This window comes from Oncorhynchus gorbuscha, linkage group LG16, assembly GCF_021184085.1.
Source record: "Oncorhynchus gorbuscha isolate QuinsamMale2020 ecotype Even-year linkage group LG16, OgorEven_v1.0, whole genome shotgun sequence".
NCBI lineage: Eukaryota > Metazoa > Chordata > Actinopteri > Salmoniformes > Salmonidae > Oncorhynchus > Oncorhynchus gorbuscha.
Window position 1 is genome coordinate 43,071,388 of NC_060188.1, and position 22,208 is coordinate 43,093,595.

The window sequence follows — 22,208 nt, forward strand, 5'->3', positions numbered from 1 at the left end:
CCGATCTTTTATTCTATTTTTCTATTACATATTTGACATTGTGCCACACTCTTTGCACACTGCTGAAAAACATTTTAAAGCAAAACTAATGATTCAGGGTTCTGTAGACATTGTTACTGCAGTTATTTTACTCATACTGCCAGCTTGCCGGTGTTGAGCCGAAAATCTCCCCCTTGCCAGAACCCAACCCCCCCCTTCGAGTTCTTCATTGCTGCGACTTGCTTGCCAGTTGAGATTTCTGCTCTTCACTCCATTGTCAGTTTAGCCTACATTTCACTGATCTTAGTAGCAGGACGCGTTTTTTGGTTTGGGTATTTGTTTCAAGTGTATGTGGAGTTTCTAGCTTGTATGGCGCCCTGGGCGAACCCCCTTCAGCTCCCGTGCCCGCTCGCTCCCGGGGGCGCCCTGTACCTAACTCCGCTACTGATTTGTATTACTCTATAAATAAATATTTTTGCCAAAATTCGTCATCTCCTCCATGTCTTATTTGACTAATATTTTTGAAAGTGTAAGGAGAATAATTCAGCCATAGCTGTTCTGAAATGTTTATTGCTTGCCAACATTTTACTCCATCCTCTATGTTTAATATAACACACATACATTCGTTATTAATTTCGGTTGCCTAACCTGATGTGTACAACAGAAGTATTTGACTCTAGCCACAAAATTAAGGAAATTAAAAGGGGGGCAGGAGGGAGATTTTCGGCACAACACCTGAGCAGAGCCTGCCTGTCTGCCTAGAATACTCGCTGCTCTGCGCACCCAGTGCTGATAATATTCTGTTTATCATAGTAGCCTATCCAGTCCAAATGAAAATACACATCACGAGCAATGTTCCCTCTAAACTGCGTGCACCTCCCCGGGACTACCGCAGATGAAATATAAGCATGAGCAGAGAAGCACACGATTGAGTTTTCCCTTCACTGGGAACACTATCAACGTTTCCCTTTTCTGTGGGAATTATGATCGAAGCAACACAATATTAGCCTCTTTCAATGCAACATACCGAAACAAAATTAATTATGAAATATATTTTGTTGTAGGCAGAACGCATCAGGGTAGGACACGATTTTATTGACAATAGGCCCGTACTCTACACAGACCGCTGTGCCATAACCAATCTGAGCTGCAGTAGGCCTACATGCAAATGTTTTTTTTTACAACACGAGCGGTCAAGAGTGGATGTGCTTGTTTTGAGATCAAAGTGAGAGCGACATGTAGCGACGTGTGTACATCTGTTTATATCCGTTGCTAGTTAATGAGATATTAGCCCAGTTATAGATCATTTGTAGTCAGCAATAGGGGAGTGATCGCTCCCTACAAGAGCACCAAACGTGTGCATTTCTAGGCTGCACTCCAAACACTTAAATGACAAACCCTCTCCCCTCAATTTAAGTGGACACTTCTGATTACGTTTCATGACGTCTGACGAGTTGACACTTGCACCGCAACGGGCAAATGGAATAATTAATGCATTTTAAAAAGGAGCCGCGACTTTACTTTACTATTTATATTTATTCCTTAAGAAGATATTGTACTTTTTACTCCATACATTTTCCTTGACACACAAAGGAACTTGTTACATTTTGAGTGCTTAGGACAATAGTCCAATTGACGCACTTATCAACCAAACATCCCTGGTCATCCTTACTGCCTCTGATCTGGCGGACTCACTAAACACACATGCTTCGTTTGTAAATGATGACTGAATGTTGGAGCGTTCCCCTGGCAATCCGTAAATTAAAAATAAAAAAATAAAATGATGGTGTCTGGTTTGCTTAATATAAGGATTTTGATATGATTTATGATTTATGCTTTTAGTTTTACTTTTGATACTTAAGTACATTTTAGCAATTACATTTACTTTTGATACTTAAGTATATTTTAAATCAATTTTTAAAAACCTTTACTCAAGTAGAATTTTACTGGGTGATTTGACCTTTAATTGAGTCAGTTTCAAATAACGCATCTTTACTTTACTCAAGTATGACAGTTGGGTACTTTTTCCACCACTGCATAATTTGTCTGATTCTTTGTAATAATGGTATGGATTTTATTTTACAGTAAATTTCCACTGGAAGTTCCACAGTATTTTCACTATGTTCAAGTTTGGCTCAGATCTGAAATTTCCTCATTGATTAAAAAAATGTTCCATTGGTCACGAGAAGGCAAATACGAGTCACCAATGGTTGAGACCAAGTCGAGTCACAAGTCCTTGACTCGAGTACAATATGGCTATAGGTTTAAAAAGTCATTGGGGGCCATACTTGCAAACATTAAAATAAATTAAAGTTTTAGTTTAAATTTAAGCATCAGCCAATTAAAATCGTTGACAATGTTGCACGTGATCAATAGCTACATATTAGCTGCTCCCATTAGATAGGGCTGAATGTGCCAGGTTATGTTAACCTAACCAGGTGGCCGTAATTATTTCCTGTAACAAATTCCACACCAGCCTATCAAATATCTTAAACATTTTATCTTCCAACCAATGGAATTTCTTAATAGGTCAACTTGGCTACCAGAGCTATATATTTAAACCTCAAGGTTTAATTTTGTTCCCCTTCACTTGGTCTGTCTCAAGTGCAGAGTGACAATATCATATCCTTGACTAGGCCACTTACCAACGTTACCTAAGACAAAATTAATCAGGTTTGTTTTCGCATATATGACTAAATCCCACATTTTTGCTTATCCATATCACATACAGTACGAGTCAAAAGTTTGGACATACCTACTCATTCAAGGGTTTTTCTTTATTTGTACGATTATCTACATTGTAGAATAATAGTGAAGATATCAAAATATTTTAGATTATTCAAAGTAGCAACCCTTTGCCTTGATGACAGCTTTGCACAATCTTGGTATTCTCTCAACCAGCTTCACCTGGAATGCTTTTCCAACAGTCTTGAAGGAGTTCCCACATATACTGAGCACTTGTTGGCTGCTTTTCCTTCACCCTATGGTCCAGATCATCCCAAACTATCTCAATTGGGTTGAGGTCAGATGATTGTGGAGACCAGGTCATCTGATGCAGCACTCCATCACTCTCCTTCTTGGTAAAATAGCCCTTACACAGCCTGGAGGAGTGCTTTTGGTTATTGTCCCGTTGAAAACAAATTATAGTCCCACTAAGCGCAAACCAGATGGGACGGAGTGGAGTATAAGTGCAGAATGCTGTGGTAGCCTTGCTGGTTAAGTGTGCTTTGAATTCTAAATAAATCACAGACAGTGTCACCAGCAAAGCACCCCCACACCACCTCCTCCATGCTTCATGTTGGGATCCACACATGCGGAGTTCATCCATTCACTTACTCTGCATCTCACAAAGACATGACGGTTGCAACCAAATATTAATCAGACCAAAGGAGAGATTTCCACCGGTCAAATGTCCATTGCTTATGTTTCTTGGCCCCAACAAGTCTCTTCTTATTATTGGTGTCCTTTAGTAAGTGGTTTCTTTGCAGCAATTCGACCATGAAGGACGGGTTCACGCAGTCTCCTCTGAACAGTTGATGTTGAAATGTGTCTGTTACTTCAACTCTGTGAAGGATTTATTTGGGGTGTAATTTCTGAGGCTGGTAACTCTAATGATCTTATCCTCTGCAGCAGAGTTGACTCTGGGTCTTCCTTTCCTGTGGCGGTCCTCACGAGAGCCAGTTTCATCATAGTGCTTGATGGTTTATGCAAATGCACTTGAAGAAACTTTCAAAGTTCTTGAAATGTTCCGGATGTCTTAAAGTAATGATGGACTGTCGTTTCTCTTTGCTTATTTGAGCTGTTTTTGCCATAATATGGACTTGATCTTTTACCAAATAGGGTTATCTTCTGTATACTACCCCTACCTTGTCACAACACAACCGATTGGCTCAAAAGCATTAAGAAGGAAAGAAATTCCACAAATGAACCATTAACAAGGCACACCTGTTAATTCAAATTCAATCCAGGTGACTACCCCATGAAGCTGGTTGAGAATGCCAAGAGTGTGCAAAGCTGTCATCAAGGCAAAGGGTGGCTACTTTGATGAATCTCAATTCTAAAATATATTTTGATTGATTGATTGATTTTTTATTTCACCTTTATTTAACCAGGTAGTCAAATTGAGAACAAGGTCTCATTTACAATTGCGAAACTGTCCAAGATAAAGCAAAGCAGTTCGACACATACAACAACACAGAGTTACACATGGAGTAAAACAAAACATACAGTCAATAATACAGTACATTTAACACTTTGTTGTTTATTACATGATTCCATATGTGTTATTTCATAGTTTTGATGTCTTCAATATTATTCTACAATGTAAAAAACAGCAAAAATAAAGAAAAACCCTTGAATGAGTAGGTGTGTCCAAATCTTTGACATGAACTGTACATCCATGTGCTTTTACCGACAAAAAGTAAAGCAGATCTATACAACATTGAAGTTCATCCAACAACATAACAAAAAGTCAAGGAATTTTGTGGACTTGTGAAGTAGCTGTCATGTACTTTGATCATCATTACATTCTGGTGGCACACACCGCTAAAGTGGTTGACTCAAAAACAATTGTGCTCATTAACCGTGGGTTCGAGGCCCCTTCAGTTCAAGCATTTCTGTGAAGGAAAACAGTGTTAACTGCCGGTCGACACATGTGACAAAGTGGATGGTTATAATAATGCATATATAAACATTGTAGCCTACATGTCTATGTAATGTAGCCTACAGTAGCGACAATTATTAATGTAGCATGGCCAATAGTCTATGTGTCGGTCTGCAAGAGGGACTCCCAACAAGAATCTCCTCATTAAATGTATTCGTAATCTTCATTGACAAGGTTTTGGCTGCACTTCTCTAAACAATATATGTAACTCCACATTTCAAAGATATTTTCTTTTAGCTCAGCTGGGATTTGAACTCACCAGGAGCCAGGCTCGCAATACTGCGAGCTAATCATCCAATTGAACATTCATGTGTGCTTTAGTAACTTTGATTAGCAGATGGTGCTGTTTGACTGATGTTAAGGACGCTCTTATGGAAAAGTGTTCTATCAGTCTAAGCACGTCAACGATTTGAATTGGCTGATATGGAATTTGAAACAGACATAATCACGGCCACCTGGTGAGGATAGCATAGTGGGCCAGGTTAGGTCATTGGAATAGCTAACATGTAGTCTTTGATCACGTGCAACCATGTCAACATATTTTATTGGCTGATGCTTAAACTTAATGACATGCTCTGAAAATTTGGTGACCACTAAAAAAATGTCAACCTCCCACTTTGGACTGGATATGTCAATGTATAGTTCAAACATGCATAATCTATGAGCAGAATTACTGTCTTACTTCAATTAGCCATGACATCCCTAGTTTGAAAGTTACTTTTCTGGAAGCTGTGCTGTGCAATTTTCCCTTAATATTCCCCCACGTGGACCAGCCCCCTAACGATTCAAGTTCTAGCCAATGAGCTTCAGCCCCTCCCCATTTGAGAGACAGCTAGCAACATGCACACACAGCAGAGAGCGAGAGAGAGACAGCAATGACGTTGCGCACTTATTGGAACATACAGTTGAAGTCGGAAGTTTACATACACTTAGGTTGGAGTCACTAAAACTTGTTTTTCAACCACTCCACAAATTTCTTGTTAACAAACTATAGTTTTGGCAAGTCGGTTAGGACATCTACTTTGTGCGTGACACAAGTTATTTTTCCAACAATTGTGATACAGTGAATTATAAGTGAAATAATCTGTCTGTAAACGACAGATTATTTCACTTATAATTCACTGCTTCACAGTTCCAGTGGGTCAGAAGTTTACATACACTATGTTGACTGTGCCTTTAAACAGCTTGGAGAATTCCAGAAAATTACGTCATGTCTTTAGAAACTTCTGATAGGCTAATTGACATAATTTGAGTCAATTGGAGGTTTACCTGTGAATGTATTTCAAGGCCTACCTTCAAACTCAGTGCCTCTTTGCTTGACATCATGGGAAAATCAAAAGAAATCAACCAAGACCTGAGTACAAAATGTGTAGAACTCCACAAGTCTGTTCAGGCTTTTGGAAATTGCTCCCAAGGATGAAGGACCACGTTCATCTGTACAAACAATAGTACGCAAGTATAAACACCATGGGATCACGCAGCCATCATACAGCTCAGGAAGGAGGCGCGTTCTGTCTCCTGGAGATTAATGTACATTGGTGTGAAAAGTGCAAATCAATCCCAGAACAACAGCAAAGGACCTTGTGAAAAAGGACTTTGCAAAAATATCTATATCCACAGTAAAACAAGTCCTATATCGACATAACCTGAAAGGTCGCTCAGCAAGGAAGAAGACACTGCTCCAAACTGCCATAGAAAACTGGTGCACTTCACAAAATAGATGGCATCATGAGGAAAATTGTGTTGATATATTGAAGCAACATCTCAAGTAATCAGTCAGTCAAATTAAAGCTTGGTCGCAAATGGGTCTTCCAAATGGACAATGACCCCAAGCATTCTTCCAAAGTTGGCTTAAGGACAACAAAGTCAAGGCATTGGAGTGGCCATCACAAAGCCCTGACCTCAATCCTATAGAAAATTTGTGGGCAGAACTGAAAAAGTGTGTGCGAACAATGAGGCCTACAAACCTGACTCAGTTACACCAGCTCTGTCAGGAGGAATGAGACAAATTTCACCCAAATTATTGTGGGAATCTTGTGGAAGGCTACCTGAAATGTTTTACCCAAGTTAAACAATTTAAATGCAATGCTACCAAATACTAATTGTGTGTATGTAAACTTCTGACCCACTGGGGATGTGACAAAATAAATAAAAGTGTCACGTCCTGACCTTGGTTCCTTTTTTATGTCTCTATTTTAGTTTGGTCAGGGTGTGAGTTGGGGTGGGCATTCTGTTTGGTTCTGTGTGTTAGATTTCTATGTGTTTGGCCTGGTATGGTTCCCAACCAGAGGCAGCTGTCAATCGTTGTCTCTGATTGAGAACCATACTTAGGCAGCCTGTTTTCCCACTATGGGTTGTGGGTAGTTGTTTTCTGTTTTGTGTGTATTGTACCTTGCAGAACTGTTCGTTTGTCGGGTTGTTGTTTTTTGTTCAAGTATTCGTCTTTATTAAAAGTATTATGAATACTCTACCACGCTGCGCTTTGGTCCTCTTCTCCCGACGACAGTTGTTATAAAAAGCTAAATAAATCATTCTCTCTACTATTATTCTGACATTTCACATTCTTAAAATAAAGTGGTGATTAAATGTCAGGAATTGTGAAAAACTGAGAGTTTAAATATATTTGGCTAAGGTGTATGTAAACTTCCGACTTCAACTGTATGTTACATGGTAGACAATCTTTGGGGACCACTTTTTTCATAGTTTAAAAAAAATCTTTAGTCTGCAGCATTCAAAAATACGGAGCTTCTCGAAGCTTCTGCACATGAGTATATTCTTTACTTCACACGCAGACAACAGCCTACTCAGGCGAATGGTGCTTGTTTAATAAAGTTAGGTCAAAGATGAATCAGTGTCTGCAAGATTACATAAACATCAGAGTATTCTACATAACCGAACCAATTATAATAGTATAGTATAACATTACTTTAAGACAAAAACACTGCATTCAATTGAGCATGATAGTTTTACCGGTGAGACATCCATGCAGCATCATTCTGCATAGTAACCATTTAAACTCAATTAATTTCATGAGGATATGTATTGAGCTCTTCTTGAGTCATACAGTATTGTTTCGAAGTAGCCTACAGTGTTGTTTTGATTTATGGAGTGAATTAATTTTAAAGCAGATGGTGTTAAAACACCCACACCGGAAGAAATTAACTTTCTTTAGCTGAAAGACGAAGACCAGAGCTTACCCAAGATGTATCACAACGATTTAAGTATGTTATATTTAGGTTTGAAGTGACAAATCAAACTGCCCAGTGTGAATACAGTATATTTTCCTATGATATGACATACAAATTATTTTCAGCCTATGTTTCATTTCAGGGCTGTTTTAAAAACAAACGTTACCACCCACCAGCATGGCATTTTTAATTAATGAGAAACAGCTGCAAAGCTATTCCTCTTCGTGACTGAGATGAGCCAAGCGACCTTGTGTCCACTTGACTGTCTGAGCCATGGAGAAAAAAAAGAAAAGAAAAATAACTTCTGTTTTTGCACCTCCACATTTAATTACCTGAATATTATCATAATCCATTGGATATTTTATACATTTTCACTTATTCTTGAGCTAGTCTCTATTAAAATAATATCTAACCATTTTATGAATGGTACAAAACATTACTTTGGCCACCCCTCTGTATATTAAAGTTAAATTGTGTTATTAAATAGATTTCAGATTTATCGAAGATACTGAAGTGAATTGTGATCTCCTTCAGGTCAGGGGCCATGGCCTCTGTTAGGACCCTGTGTAGCCCTGCACTACTCCACCTACACAAGAACGCTCTGGGGCCATGTAGTGACTGCAGGAATGGAGATCAGCTGATCTAACTACAGAGGGACCCAAGAAGGATCCTTTCTATCAGACGCCATACAGCGGAAAGGAAAGACTCGGACCAACTTTTTTAGCATTTTGCAGGATGAATGGTTTTTACCACAACATTTTTGCTTTACTACACGCTTTGATTGGTGTAACGTTAGCAGATAATGAAGAGGCACCCGTGATATAAAATTCAAGGAATATATAGTGACATGTCATTTGTGGCGTGCATGATCATGAGCAAAGTCATTGTAGCCTATCATTTCACTTCCCCTGTGAGAACCATGAGCACAGGCTGATTTTACTTTGCTGCCAGCCAGCAGCTTTATGGAAGATGACCAAACTTGAGATAACAATGGATGGCAAAGACAAAGATAGGCCTGTGGTTTCCATCTGTGGCTTAGTTTTCCCTAAATCAATGATAATAACAAATCCAGAACCAGCAAAACAGCAAGCTGGCTAATCTTTAGAATACGGTGTAGTAAAGAAAATAACCAGCAATAACAGACAACATTAGCTAAGATAAGGTTAGCATGCTATCTAGGTACACTAACAGCTGTCAGTGCCCTATTTGTTGATGTTTATCAATTCCACATGGACATTCCCAATTCCCCTCAATTCATATGTATAAGTAGCCTTCGTCATTCTTCAGAGGTGGAACCTAAATGAGCATTTTCTTTCTAGGACAGGTATACCATATACCAGGGTATTTGTAAATAGCCACGGGAAATTTTTCAATACCGTCAATATTGTTGAAACAATTTCTTTGAAGTTTTGTTTTTACACATTTGAATATTTGTAGGTACTTTTTAAATAAATACTTGCAGTCAACTTGTGCAATACGTTAAAGAGATAAAGATTGTGTTCTTCATTTCACCTGTCATATAAGCTTCAGGATGAAAAATGAACAGTAGTCACCATCACGAGCCTTGTGAGTTACTCACTGTTGTGCAGCACGCGCCAGATGATCCAGCTAGTTACATTATGGAATTCACAACTAAATGTTTGCCAGCTAGATATAATAGCTATTAAGTTAACTGTCTAAAATGTGCTAAATGCTATGCAATTGGATTTGGTTAGCTAATTTAGTAGCTAGTTAGCCGTCTAGCTACCTAAAGCGTTAGCTTGATTTTGGAAGAAGCTTCACTTACAAACAACAAAGAATCCCCTCCTGGATCAAGAGCCATGCTGTCTAATATTTGTTTTGTGCATGCAGCAAACAGTGAGTAGAATGTTTTGTTTACTTGTATAACTTTGTCTGTCCTACAAATAGTTTAGGTCAGAGACCGTATAAAACTTTCGCAATCCGCTCATTAGCATTCTGTTAGCATTCTCTATGGAATTTTACATGTATTTGCTAACATTGCTAACTTTCAGATTACAGAGGCCCAGTGGGGTTTAAAAATAGTACCAATTGTGTTCAGTGCCGGTATTAGAGAATATCCCAGTATGGCACAAGGTCTGTATGAAGGAACAGTATGACAATCTGGATACATTACATTTACATTTACATTTACATTTAAGTCATTTAGCAGACGCTCTTATCCAGAGCGACTTACAAATTGGTGCATTCACCTTATGACATCCAGTGGGACAGTCACTTAACAATAGTGCATCTAAGACTTAGGGGGGGTGGGGTGAGAGGGATTACTTAACCTATCCTAGGTATTCCTTAAAGAGGTGGGGTTTCAGGTGTCTCCGGAAGGTGGTGATTGACTCCGCTGTCCTGGCGTCGTGAGGGAGTTTGTTCCACCATTGGGGGGCCAGGGCAGCGAACAGTTTTGACTGGGCTGAGCGGGAGCTGTACTTCCTCAGTGGTAGGGAGGCGAGCAGGCCAGAGGTGGATGAACGCAGTGCCCTTGTTTGGGTGTAGGGCCTGATCAGAGCCTGGAGGTACTGAGGTGCCGTTCCCCTCACAGCTCCGTAGGCAAGCACCATGGTCTTGTAGCGGATGCGAGCTTCAACTGGAAGCCAGTGGAGAGAACGGAGGAGCGGGGTGACGTGAGAGAACTTGGGAAGGTTGAACACCAGACGGGCTGCGGCGTTCTGGATGAGTTGAAGGGTTTAATGGCACAGGCAGGGAGCCCAGCCAACAGCGAGTTGCAGTAATCCAGACGGGAGATGACAAGTGCCTGGATTAGGACCTGCGCCGCTTCCTGTGTGAGGCAGGGTCGTACTCTGCGGATGTTGTAGAGCATGAACCTACAGGAACGGGCCACCGCCTTGATGTTAGTTGAGAACGACAGGGTGTTGTCCAGGATCACGCCAAGGTTCTTGGCGCTCTGGGAGGAGGACACAATGGAGTTGTCAACCGTGATGGCGAGATCATGGAACGGGCAGTCCTTCCCCGGGAGGAAGAGCAGCTCCGTCTTGCCGAGGTTCAGCTTGAGGTGGTGATCCGTCATCCACACTGATATGTCTGCCAGACATGCAGAGATGCGATTCGCCACCTGGTCATCAGAAGGGGGGAAAGGAGAAGATTAATTGTGTGTCGTCTGCATAGCAATGATAAGAGAGACCATGTGAGGTTATGACAGAGCCAAGTGACTTGGTGTATAGCGAGAATAGGAGAGGGCCAAGAACAGAGCCCTGGGGGACACCAGTGGTGAGAGCGCGTGGTGAGGACAGATTCTCGCCACGCCACCTGGTAGGAGCGACCTGTCAGGTAGGACGCAATCCAAGCGTGGGCCGCGCCGGAGATGCCCAACTCGGAGAGGGTGGAGAGGAGGATCTGATGGTTCACAGTATCGAAGGCAGCCGATAGATCTAGAAGGATGAGAGCAGAGGAGAGAGAGTTAGCTTTAGCAGTGCGGAGCGCCTCCGTGATACAGAGAAGAGCAGTCTCAGTTGAATGACTAGTCTTGAAACCTGACTGATTTGGATCAAGAAGGTCATTCAGAGAGAGATAGCAGGAGAGCTGGCCAAGGACAACACGTTCAAGAGTTTTGGAGAGAAAAGAAAGAAGGGATACTGGTCTGTAATTGTTGACATCGGAGGGATCGAGTGTAGGTTTTTTCAGAAGGGGTGCAACTCTCGCTCTCTTGAAGACGGAAGGGACGTAGCCAACGGTCAGGGATGAGTTGATGAGCGAGGTGAGGTAAGGGAGAAGGTCTCCGGAAATGGTCTGGAGAAGAGAGGAGGGGATAGGGTCAAGCGGGCAGGTTGTTGGGCGGCCGGCCGTCACAAGACGCGAGATTTCATCTGGAGAGAGAGGGGAGAAAGAGGTCAGAGCACAGGGTAGGGCAGTGTGAGCAGAACCAGCAGTGTCGTTTGACTTAGCAAACGAGGATCGGATGTCGTCGACCTTCTTTTCAAAATGGTTGACGAAGTCATCTGCAGAGAGGGAGGAGGGGGGGGGGGGGAGGGGGCGGAGGATTCAGGAGGGAGGAGAAGGTGGCAAAGAGCTTCCTAGGGTTAGAGGCAGCAGCTTGGAATTTAGCGTGGTAGAAAGTGGCTTTAGCAGCAGAGACAGAGGAGGAAAATGTAGAGAGGAGGGAGTGAAAGGATGCCGTAGCATAGCCTACCTGTGTATTTTTCCTAGTGGCGCACGCTGTGGTGGTGTTTGTGTCTTGCAAAAATGTTATACTTGGCTATTATATTCTGTTATGTTATGTAGAATACTGTGATCATTATGTGATTTCACAGATATTGATTCAGCGTTGATATAACTTTATTAAATGAGCACCATGACTGTTTGCCTGAGTAGCCTGTTCTCTGCACATAGAGAATACACATGCAGAACATGATCCGCACATGAGCATAAGCTTTGGGATGTGCAGTGGACTTTAGTGCATCACAAAAAAAAGTTGGCTCCTCACCCATTCCGTAATCTAAATAGTAAACTTTTTCTAATGTTCGCAAATATGTCCACATTGTGTTTAAATGGAAGACCTACAAACAATTACTTGTATTAACAAGCAAAAATGCCTTTGCATGATTTTATCTTACAGGTTCAGCAGTGTAGTTAGCTCTACTGGTGAGCAGGTGTTAGTAATGTGGATTGATGGTATAATGGAGCTGGAGGGGTTGGCCACCATGTTACAGGCTCTTGCTATTTTATGCGCTGATCCTACATTTATTTTGGTTTTTGGACATAAGGTTTCGGCCATCATTTCATATGATCGGAAAGAGCTTATTTCTGGACATCAAAACAGCGATTCCTAACCTCGATTTGGATGAGGACTTCTATTTCAATAAATCAGAGACGAAGGACATAATGCCTTTCCCAGACTAGGCCCAAATCCCCATCACTCAGAGGAGGCAAAGGCGGTTCTATAGGAGTGGATAAGTTGCCATTACCCTCCATTCTATTGGTGAACGTGCAATCACTGGAAAACAAACTGGAGGAGATCTGTTCAAGACTATCCTATCAACGGGACCTGATGAACTGTAATATCCTATGATTCACCGAGTCGTGGCTGAACAAGGACATGAAAAATATAAATGTAGATGAACCAGTCGCCTTGATGCCTTGACGACTAGAGCCAGCAAGTTGAGTGTACACCTTCGGAACGTGAACGTTCTCAGAAAGCTTTGAGGATCTGTAGCCCTGATGTCTCTCTGCTTTTGGTTTTGCGTAGAGCCTTTCTGCAGTCAATGACCAAAAGCACCCTCTTTGGCCTCATGTGTGGACTGTTATTAATATTTTCAGAATTTAATTACCTCAACCGGATTGAGATGGTTTGGGAGGAATCGAACCGCAGAGTGAAGGAAAAGCAGCCAACAAGTGCTCAGCATGTGTGTGAACTCCTTCAAGACAGTTGGAAAAGCATTCCAGGTGAAGCTGGTTGAGAGAATGCCAAGAGTGTGCAAAGCTGTCATCAAGGCAAAGGGTGGCTATTTGAAGAATCTGTTTAACACTCTTTTGGTTACTACATGATTCCATATGTGTTATTTCATCATTTTGATGTCTTCACTATTATTCCACAATGTAAAGAATATAGTACAAAACAAGAAAACCCTTGAATGAGAAGGTGTTTTAAAACTTTGGACCGATAGTGTATGTCAAACAGTTTTGTTATAGTTCAGTCTTCTGTGATGTATATAAAGTGTAGTATTGGGATGCAAACTCATTTCAACTTTATATCTGACATGTTGAAACTAAAACTCAGTTTAAACAGTGTGGATTCAGAAGTTCTCACCTTTACCCAAACAGTTCCTTCAACACGACAGGAGCATTAAGTAAATATGCCTTTTCCTTGTCTGAGAAGCTGGACAATTTGAGCCTCAGGGCCCTCTACCCACCACCACAAGGCTCATGACGCACCCACAGCCTTGGATTGCAATTCTGGAGATTTGGAGGGTAAGATCTGTAATAACGAAGATCTCGTCCCATTGGTATTGGCTGGCTGTGCCTTTGACTAAGAGAGTGCTCAATTGGCCTGGCACACCAGCAGTAGGGACATTGCATTTAAGCCAGTACTGATCATGCCGCAGACACGTAGACCTTTCAAAATATAGTGAAGCACTCCTTGTTCCCAGGGAGAGCAGTGGCAGTCATAGACAAGGCACTGGGGTTGAGGTGGCTAGCCAGTGATGGCTCAACCACCGGCGGCTTGCCATGGCCCATCTCCTCCATGCCAGCAAAGTGCCTGGTTTGGGATTTGCTGGACAGGGGTTTGTCCCAGTTACGTTTGGGACCACTGGGAGGAGTTGTTTCCCCGGGATGGTGCGAGACCACGGGTGCGGGCCAGTCTATACCAAGTCTGGTCTCTGCCCATTTACAGACATCAATAAATCAGAATTTTTCGTTGGGTGCCGATGCTGCACTGAGGGCGGAAAAGGGCTTTGAGCTGTGGGCTTGAGTTTCTTCTTCCTCCCCTTCCTTAATCGATTTGGAATATTTCTTTCTTATCGATATCGAAGTTCTCGTCCTCCTCCACTTTTTCATTCTCCACTATTTGAGGGCCCCATATTTCATAGCCTTCTCCCAGGAGGGTAGTGGTTGTGAGTTAGCCTCATCACCAGAAGGCTATGAGGGCGATGATTCTTGTTTGGGAGTTGCTCTGCTCACTTGCAATGAAGGTAGTTGGTGCCCTACAATTCAGGCAGAACTTGGAGTTAGCGAGTGATGTTGTAGAATTCTCAAACCCAAGCAGGCAATACACATATCCTATCATCGCCCTGCATGGGCATGGGTGTATCAGTGCTGGTGCGTAGGCAGGAGACGTGCTAGGTTCTCCCTGTACAGCTGTAGCAGTCTCCATGGCTCAGAGAAATTGTATTCCTCGAGCAAAGTGTGAGCAAGCTAGCGTGTAGAAAAGTTTGTTTGGTGTAGCTAGGCTTGTGGCAAGTTACACTGGTTGGCTAAGCCTTGCGGCGAGAAATAGCCCTTTGTGTGGTTAGCTAGTCTTGCAGCTATCTAGCTAAGTTAGCTAAAGCCTTTCGATCAGTACTCAACACTATCGACAGGACCGGAGGTCCTACGTTCGGCAGTGTCAACCTCACAGTTCGCCTAAGAACCGTTTAGTAAGAAGACAGGAATCTAGTCAGGCTGAGTAGAGCTTTTAGAGAGCGCAGTCACTTCCGCAAGGAAGAGAGTCGACAATGACCAGTTGGCGGGCGAGGGGCTCCCTTTATTTAGGAGAGGGGCTCACCTCATTCGCCACTCGAGCTGTGTGTCTATAACAGAAACTGTGTGATTTGGATTATTCGAGCTTGTGACCCACCCTACGGTGTATCCCATATGCGACACCTCGAAATGAGCATTAGAAATTGAACCACGTTTCAAGAGTGCTCAGGTTCTGTATGTAATCTGTTGAGTCAATTTGTTCTTGCTATTACACTGTTACACAGCCCGTGTAAATAGCCAGGTTTTTTCGTATATATTTTCTATCTACGAACTAAATATACTTTCCTGCAACCCGCCTCACCCAATGTGGTACCGATCTGCTATATTTATTTCTTATAACTGGAACCTCCATCAGGAGCTAGCCAGCTAACTAGCTACTAGTATTTGTTATCCACGCTTGCACCCTTGGTTTCATGCATGTTACATCAGAAGCCTCCTCTCTAAATGTGTTTTATTCACTGCTTCAGCACACTCCGCCAACCTTGATGTCCTATCTGAATCCTGGATTAGGAAGGCCACCAAAAATTCTGAAATTTCCATCCCCAACTACAAAATTTTCCACCCAGATAGAACTGCCAAAGGGGGAAGAGTTGCAATCTACTGCAGAGATAGTCTGCAGAGTTATGTCATGCTATCCAGGTCTGTGCCCAAACAGCTTCTAATTGTAAAAATCCACCTTTCCAGAAATAAGTCTCTCACTGTTGCTGCTTGTTATAGACCGCCCTCAGCCCGCAGCTGTGCCCTGGACACCATATGTGAACTGATTGTCCCCTATTTATCTTCAGAGTTTGTACTGTTCGGTGACCTAAACTGGGATATGCTTTACACCCCGGCCGTCCTACAATCTAAAATAGATGCCCTCAATCTCACACAAATTATCAATGAATCTACCAGGTACAACCCTAAATCCGTAAACACGGGCACCCTGACAGATATCATCCTGATCAACCTGCCCTCTAAATACACCTCTGTTGTCTTCAGCCAGTATCTCAGCGATCACTGCTGCATTGCCTGTGTCCGCATTGCCTGCGTCCCTTCATATCACTGTCAAACACTCCCTAAAACACTTCAGCGGCAGGTCTTTCTAACCAACCTGGACCGGGTATCCTGGAAGGATATTGACCCCTTCCCGTCAGTAGAGTATGCCTGGTTATTCTTCATAAAGTGTATTCTTTGCCATCTTAAATAAGCATGCCCCTTTAAAAAAATGTTGAACTAAGAACAGATATAGCCCTTCGTTCACTCCAGACCTGACTGCCTTTGACCAGCACAAAAACATCCTGTGGCATACTGCATTAGCATCGAATATCCCCCGCGATATGCAACTTTCCAGGGAAGTTAGGAACCAATATAAACAGTCAGTTAGGAAAGCAAAGGTTAACTTTTTCAAACAGAAATGTATCCTGTAGCACAAATTCCAAAAAGTGTTGGGACACTGGAAAGTCCATGGAGAATAAGAGCACCTCCTCCCAGCTGCCCACTGCACTGAGGCTAGGAAACACTGTCACCACAGTGTCATAAATCTACAATAATTGAGAATTTCAATAAGCATTTTTCTACGGCTGGCCATGTTTTCCACCTGGCTACCCCTATCCCGGCCAACAGCGATGCACCCTCCCGCTTCTCCTTCACCCAAATCCAGATAGCTGATGTTCTAAAAGAGCTGCAAAATCTGGACGCCTACAAATCAGCAGGGCTAGACAATCTGGACCCTCTCTTTCTAAAATGATCCGCCACAATTGTTGCAACCCCTATTACTAGCCTGTTCAACCTCTCTTTCATATCATCTAATATTCTTAAAGATTGGAAAGCTGCCACGGTCACCCCCCTCTTCAAAGGGGGAGACACTCTAGACCCAAACTGTTATAGACCTATATCTATCTTGCCCTGCCTTTCTAAAGTCTTCGAAAGCCAAGTTAACAAATTGATCACCAACCATTTTGAATCCACCAGTACCTTCTCCGCTATGCAATCTGGTTTCCAAGCTAGTCATGGGTGCCCTTCAGCCACGCTCAAAGTAATAAAAGATATCATAACCGCCATTGATAAAATACATTTCTGTGCAGCCGTCTTCATCGACCTGGCCAAGGCTTTCGACTCGTCAATCACCGTATTCTTATCGGCAGACTCAACAGGTTTGGTTTTTCAACTGACTGCCTTGCCTGGTTCACCAACTACTTCTCAGATAGAGTTCAGTGTGTCAGATTTCAGTGTGTCAAACCAGTCAGTATCTGGTGTGACCAGAATTTGCCTCATTCACCTTCCAGTAATTATTTACAGATCCTTGCAACATGGGGCTGTGCATTATCATGCTGAAACATGAGGTGATGGTAGCGGATGAATGGCACCACAATGGGCCTCAGGATGTCATCATGGTATCTCTGAATTCAATTTGCCATCAATAAAATGCACTTGTTTTCATTGTCTGTAGCTTATGCCTGCCCATACCATAACCCCACCGCCAGTATGGGGCAGTCTGTTCACAACGGTGACATCTGCAAAGCGCTCGCCCACACAACGCCATCTGCCAGGTACAGTTGAAACCGAGATTCATCCATGAAGAGCACACTTCTCCAGCATGCCAGTGCCCATCGAAGGTGAGCTTTTGCCCACTGAAATCTGTTACAATGCCAAACTGCTGTCAGGTCAAGACCCTGGTGAGGACGATGAGCACTCAGATGAGCTTCCCTGAGACGGTTTCTGACAGTTTGCGCAGAAATTCTTTGTTTGTGCAAACCCACAGTTTCATCAGCTGTCCTGCTGGTTGGTCTTCAACGATACCATAGGTGAAAAGGCCGGATGTGGAAGTCCTGTACTGGGGTGGTTACATGTGGTCTGCGGATGTGAGGCCGGTTGGACGTACTTCCAAATTCTATAAAACAGCATTGGAGGCGGCTTAGGGTACAGAAATTAACATTAAATTATCTTGCAACAGCTACTGACAGGAGTATAAAATCGAGCACGCAGCCGTGACAAACATTGTCAGCAGAAGGGCCTTACTGAAGAGCTCAGTGACTTTCAACGTAGCACCATCATAGGATGCCACCTTACCAACAAGTCAGTTCATCAAATTTCTGCCCTGCTAGAGCTGCCCCGTCACCTGCAAGTGCTGTTATTGTGAAGTGGAAACGTCTAGGAGGAACAACTGCTCAATCTCGAAGTAATAAGACACACAAGCCCACAGAACGGGACCACGGAGTGCTGAAGTGTGCTGCATGTAAAAATCCTCTTTCCTCGGTTGCAACACTCACTACTGAGTTCCAAACTGACATTGGAAGCAACTTCAGCACAATAACTGTTTGTCTGGAGCTCCATTAAATGGGTTTCCATTGCCGAGCAGCCACACACAAGCCTAAGATCACCTTACGCAATGCCAAATGTCGGCTGGAGTGGTGTAAAACTTGCCGCCATTGGACTCTGGAGCAGTGGAAACGCATTCTCTGGAGTGATGAATCACGCTTCACCACCTGGCAGTCCGATGTACAAATCTGGGTTTGGCGGATGTCAGGAGAATGTTACCTAGTGCCAACTGTACAGAATGCATAGTGACAACTGAACAGTTTGGTGCAGGAGGAATAATGGTCTGGGGATGTTTTTCATGGTTAGAGCTAGGCCTCTTAGTTCCAGTGACGGGAAATCTTAAAGCTACAGCATACAATGACATTCTAAACAATTTTGTGCTCTCAACTTTGTGACAACAGTTTTGGGAAGGCCCTTTCCCGTTTCAGCATGACAATGCCCCGTGCTCAAAATGAAGTTCAAATAGAACTGGTTTTTCGATCGGTGTGAATGAACTTGACGAACCTGCACAGAGCCCTGTCGCAACCCCATCGACTGCGAGCCAGGCCTAATCTCCCAACATCAGTGCTTAACATCACGAATGCTCTCATGGCTGAATGGAAGCAAACTTACGCAGCAATGTTCCAACATCTAGTGGAAAGCCTTCCCAGAAGAGTGGAGGCTGTTATTTCAGCACAGGGGAGACCAACTCCATATTAATCCCCATGATTTTGGAATGAGATGTTCGACGAGCAGGTGTCCACATACTTTTGGTCATGTAGTGTATATTGGCCTCTTCTGTATGGTATGTATGTCTGAGAAGCAACACAGTGCATATCATCATCGGTAAGTACTCCATGCACATACCACTGGGGATGTCAAAATAGAGATGTCTTAGTGAATTCCCTGTAGGTCTCATGGCTTGATGTCTTGACTATAAGCTTGAGTGGGTTAAAAAACAAGTTGCACTGTAGACTGCATCTGTATCATGCTAATCTCAAACATCACTGTTTCCCAAATTCACCCTCTCTCTTATCCATCCTAATCTTTCCCGTGTACCCTAAATACCATCTCAATCATATTTCCTTTTTTTCCATACTCTCCTCAGTCTTATTGCTTATTCTCTTCCCCTTCTCTGCAGAGGTCAAATTTGAATTTGATTCTGAGATATGGCTTTGTGAGCTGCGAGGCTGTTATGTGAGGTCACATGAGAGAGAGGGCAGATGATGCCTTATGGCTGACCTTACCAGAGCCAGGTGGCCTGATGACCTAGCATGGTGGCTTTTCTCCAGTAGCCCCAGGTGCTGTAACTGCACCAGGACAATGGAGGCTCTGCCTGGGATTTGTCAGCTCATTATTTACCCAACAATTACCTGAAAGACGGTCCTAAGGAAACTGTACATCTATCTCAATCTCAGTCTTTCACGTTTCACTTCAGGACTGCCAGTCAGAGTTGTTTCAGTGTCATGTGTTTGCTTACATTTAGCGTTGTTTCTAGTGTATACTGGCCAGGGAGGCTTCATTTTATTCACTTTTTCATTCCTGAAGGATCCTGCTCTGTTGCATATTGATGCAGTCCAATCCACCACCACCATCACCCCAGGGATGACTTTAAACTCCTATGCCAATTGACCGCTTTTGAGTTCCCATTCCCTGGGATAGATGGGGATGCCAGGGATGTGTTGTTTGCATTGAGGGATATAAGAGGACCGTACAGAACCGCCTGAGCGGTGACATTCCTCTGCTGGCTTCCAACTTGGCACAGTGGCACCCCACACGCCAGCCAGGCCAACTGCAAGAACAGACTAGGAGAGGTGCAGCATGCTTATTTTCACAAAGAATTGGGAGACAGGTGGGGCGCGGGGGGTTGGGGGGTGGACAACACAATGTTTCCTAGATGCTCTGTGGGACAATTTATTCTGTGTTTTGGGGGAGGTCGGGCTTGTAATGATTTCACCTGTGTGATTAATGTGCAAATCTACAATAGAACTTCACACATCTCTACCAACAGCTCTGTTCATGCATCACAACCAGACATTGTCACTTCTCCTTTAAAGGTTCAATCCAGACCAGCATGAAAAATGAAAATTGGGGGAGACTGCTGGGAGGAAGCTAATGGGTTTTAGGGCTGGCTCATAGATATGATGTAATCCCATACCAGAGAAGTGATTGTCAGGCAAATGTGTGTACATGCAAAATATTCCGAACAAAATTTGAAAGAGACAAATGATAGCATGACAAAAGAGAGTCCTTGTGAATTTTTGGTGCGGGGTAACTGATTAACACACTCTCTGCAACCAACTGAGCCTCCTCTCCTCGGGGGAGAGAGAGACAGGTAAGATGTGTGACGCCTGTGATTGAAAGGTAACTAAGCAATCCTCTGTCAAGACCACCTGCAGAACCACATAAGGAGACAAACACTCAAATGCCCAGGTTGAGCAGGGAGAGTATTTCCATTCAATTACACAACAACTGTGCTATGTACAGGTAACTGCCTAAATGATTGAAGCTCTTCGGTAAATGAGGGACACAAAGTATATTGAAAGCAGGATCTTCCACACAGGTGTGGATCCTGTTAATTAAGCAATTAACTTCCCATCATGCTTAGGCGTCATTTATAAAAATGCTGGGACGAGTGGTCACTGAATGGTTTGATTAGCATGAAAACAATGTAAATCATATGCCATGGCCATCTCAGTCACCAGATCTCAACCCAATTGAACACTTATGGGAGATTCTGGAGCGGTGCCTGAGACAGCGTCTTCCACCACCTTTACCAAACTCCACGTCATGGAATTTCTTGTGGAAGAATGGCGTTGCATCCCTCCAATAGAGTTACAGACACTTGTAGAATCTATGCTAAGGTGCATTGCAGCTGTTCTGGCGGCTCTGGCAGTTCGTGGTGGCCCAACGCCCTATTAAGACACTTTATGTTGGTATTTCCTATATTTAGGCAGTTACCTGTATATATTGATATAAGCTTTATTATGCAAAGCATACAATACTTTCTGGGGAGCCGGGGTGAAAGAGAAAGGAAGAGGAAGAGAGTCCGACAGATGCAAAGATAAAGGGGCTTCGAAAGACAGGCAGAGAGAAGAGTAACAGACACAGGCAGAGAGATTGATTCAGAGGGACAGGCAGACAGAGCGTTGTTGAGGGTGACAGAGAGGTTAGAAAGAGACAGACAGAGAACGAGGGTGACAGAGAGAGTGACAGAAAGAGACAGGGATACACAGAGAGAGAAGCATGCGGTATGTTTACCCTTGCCTGTGGTCCTTGGGAGGTGCTCTCTGCTGTTTTTGCTGTGTCCATGCTCCTGCTCCCTTCCGCCAGCCAGCAGACAGAGGCAAAGGTTCCAAGCAGGACAGGAAGTGCCCAAATACACAGCCAACCCATCAGTTTCATTCTGTCAGGAAAAAGAGCAGGACACCAAATGTCACACCGCCGCACCAGACTGACTACTGCCCCTCACACACAGCATAGAACAGTGCAGCAATTTACAGCACAGCACAATACAGAAAGAGGACAGTATAGCACTGTACAGTGCAGTACATCATAGCACAGTACAGCAGTATAGCACAGGACAGCAGTATAGCGCAGTATAGCACAGTATAACAGTGCAGAGCAGGTCCCTCTTTCACAAGCTGATAACTTAGAATCACATCAACTCATTAATCTGGATAAAAAGGCACTAACTCAGAGCTCAGAGGAGCCCTCTGCTTAATTGGCTGGTAATGTGACTCTCTAAACAGCCATATTCCCGTGAAAAAGTATCTAGTTGCTTTGAGTGTTTTGAGAGTGTTTTTCTCTGTGGTAGCTGGATGGTTGAGGATTTTGCAGAACAAAGTGTATTCATTCAGTGCGATACAGGGTTGCATTGTAGAGTGACTCGA

The 22,208-nt window shown here is 43.2% G+C and overlaps 1 protein-coding gene across 1 annotated transcript in view; it reads right to left on the reverse strand.

Moving 5' to 3' along the window:
• LOC123998713 (follistatin-related protein 4-like) overlaps positions 1 to 22,208 on the reverse strand; it is a 249,095-nt gene that overhangs the window by 219,999 nt on the left and 6,888 nt on the right. The window contains exon 2 of the mRNA XM_046303809.1: positions 21,577 to 21,721. Coding sequence (XP_046159765.1) covers positions 21,577 to 21,720 — 144 coding nt within the window. The 5' untranslated portion in view covers position 21,721. The remainder of the gene's footprint in view (positions 1 to 21,576; positions 21,722 to 22,208) is intronic.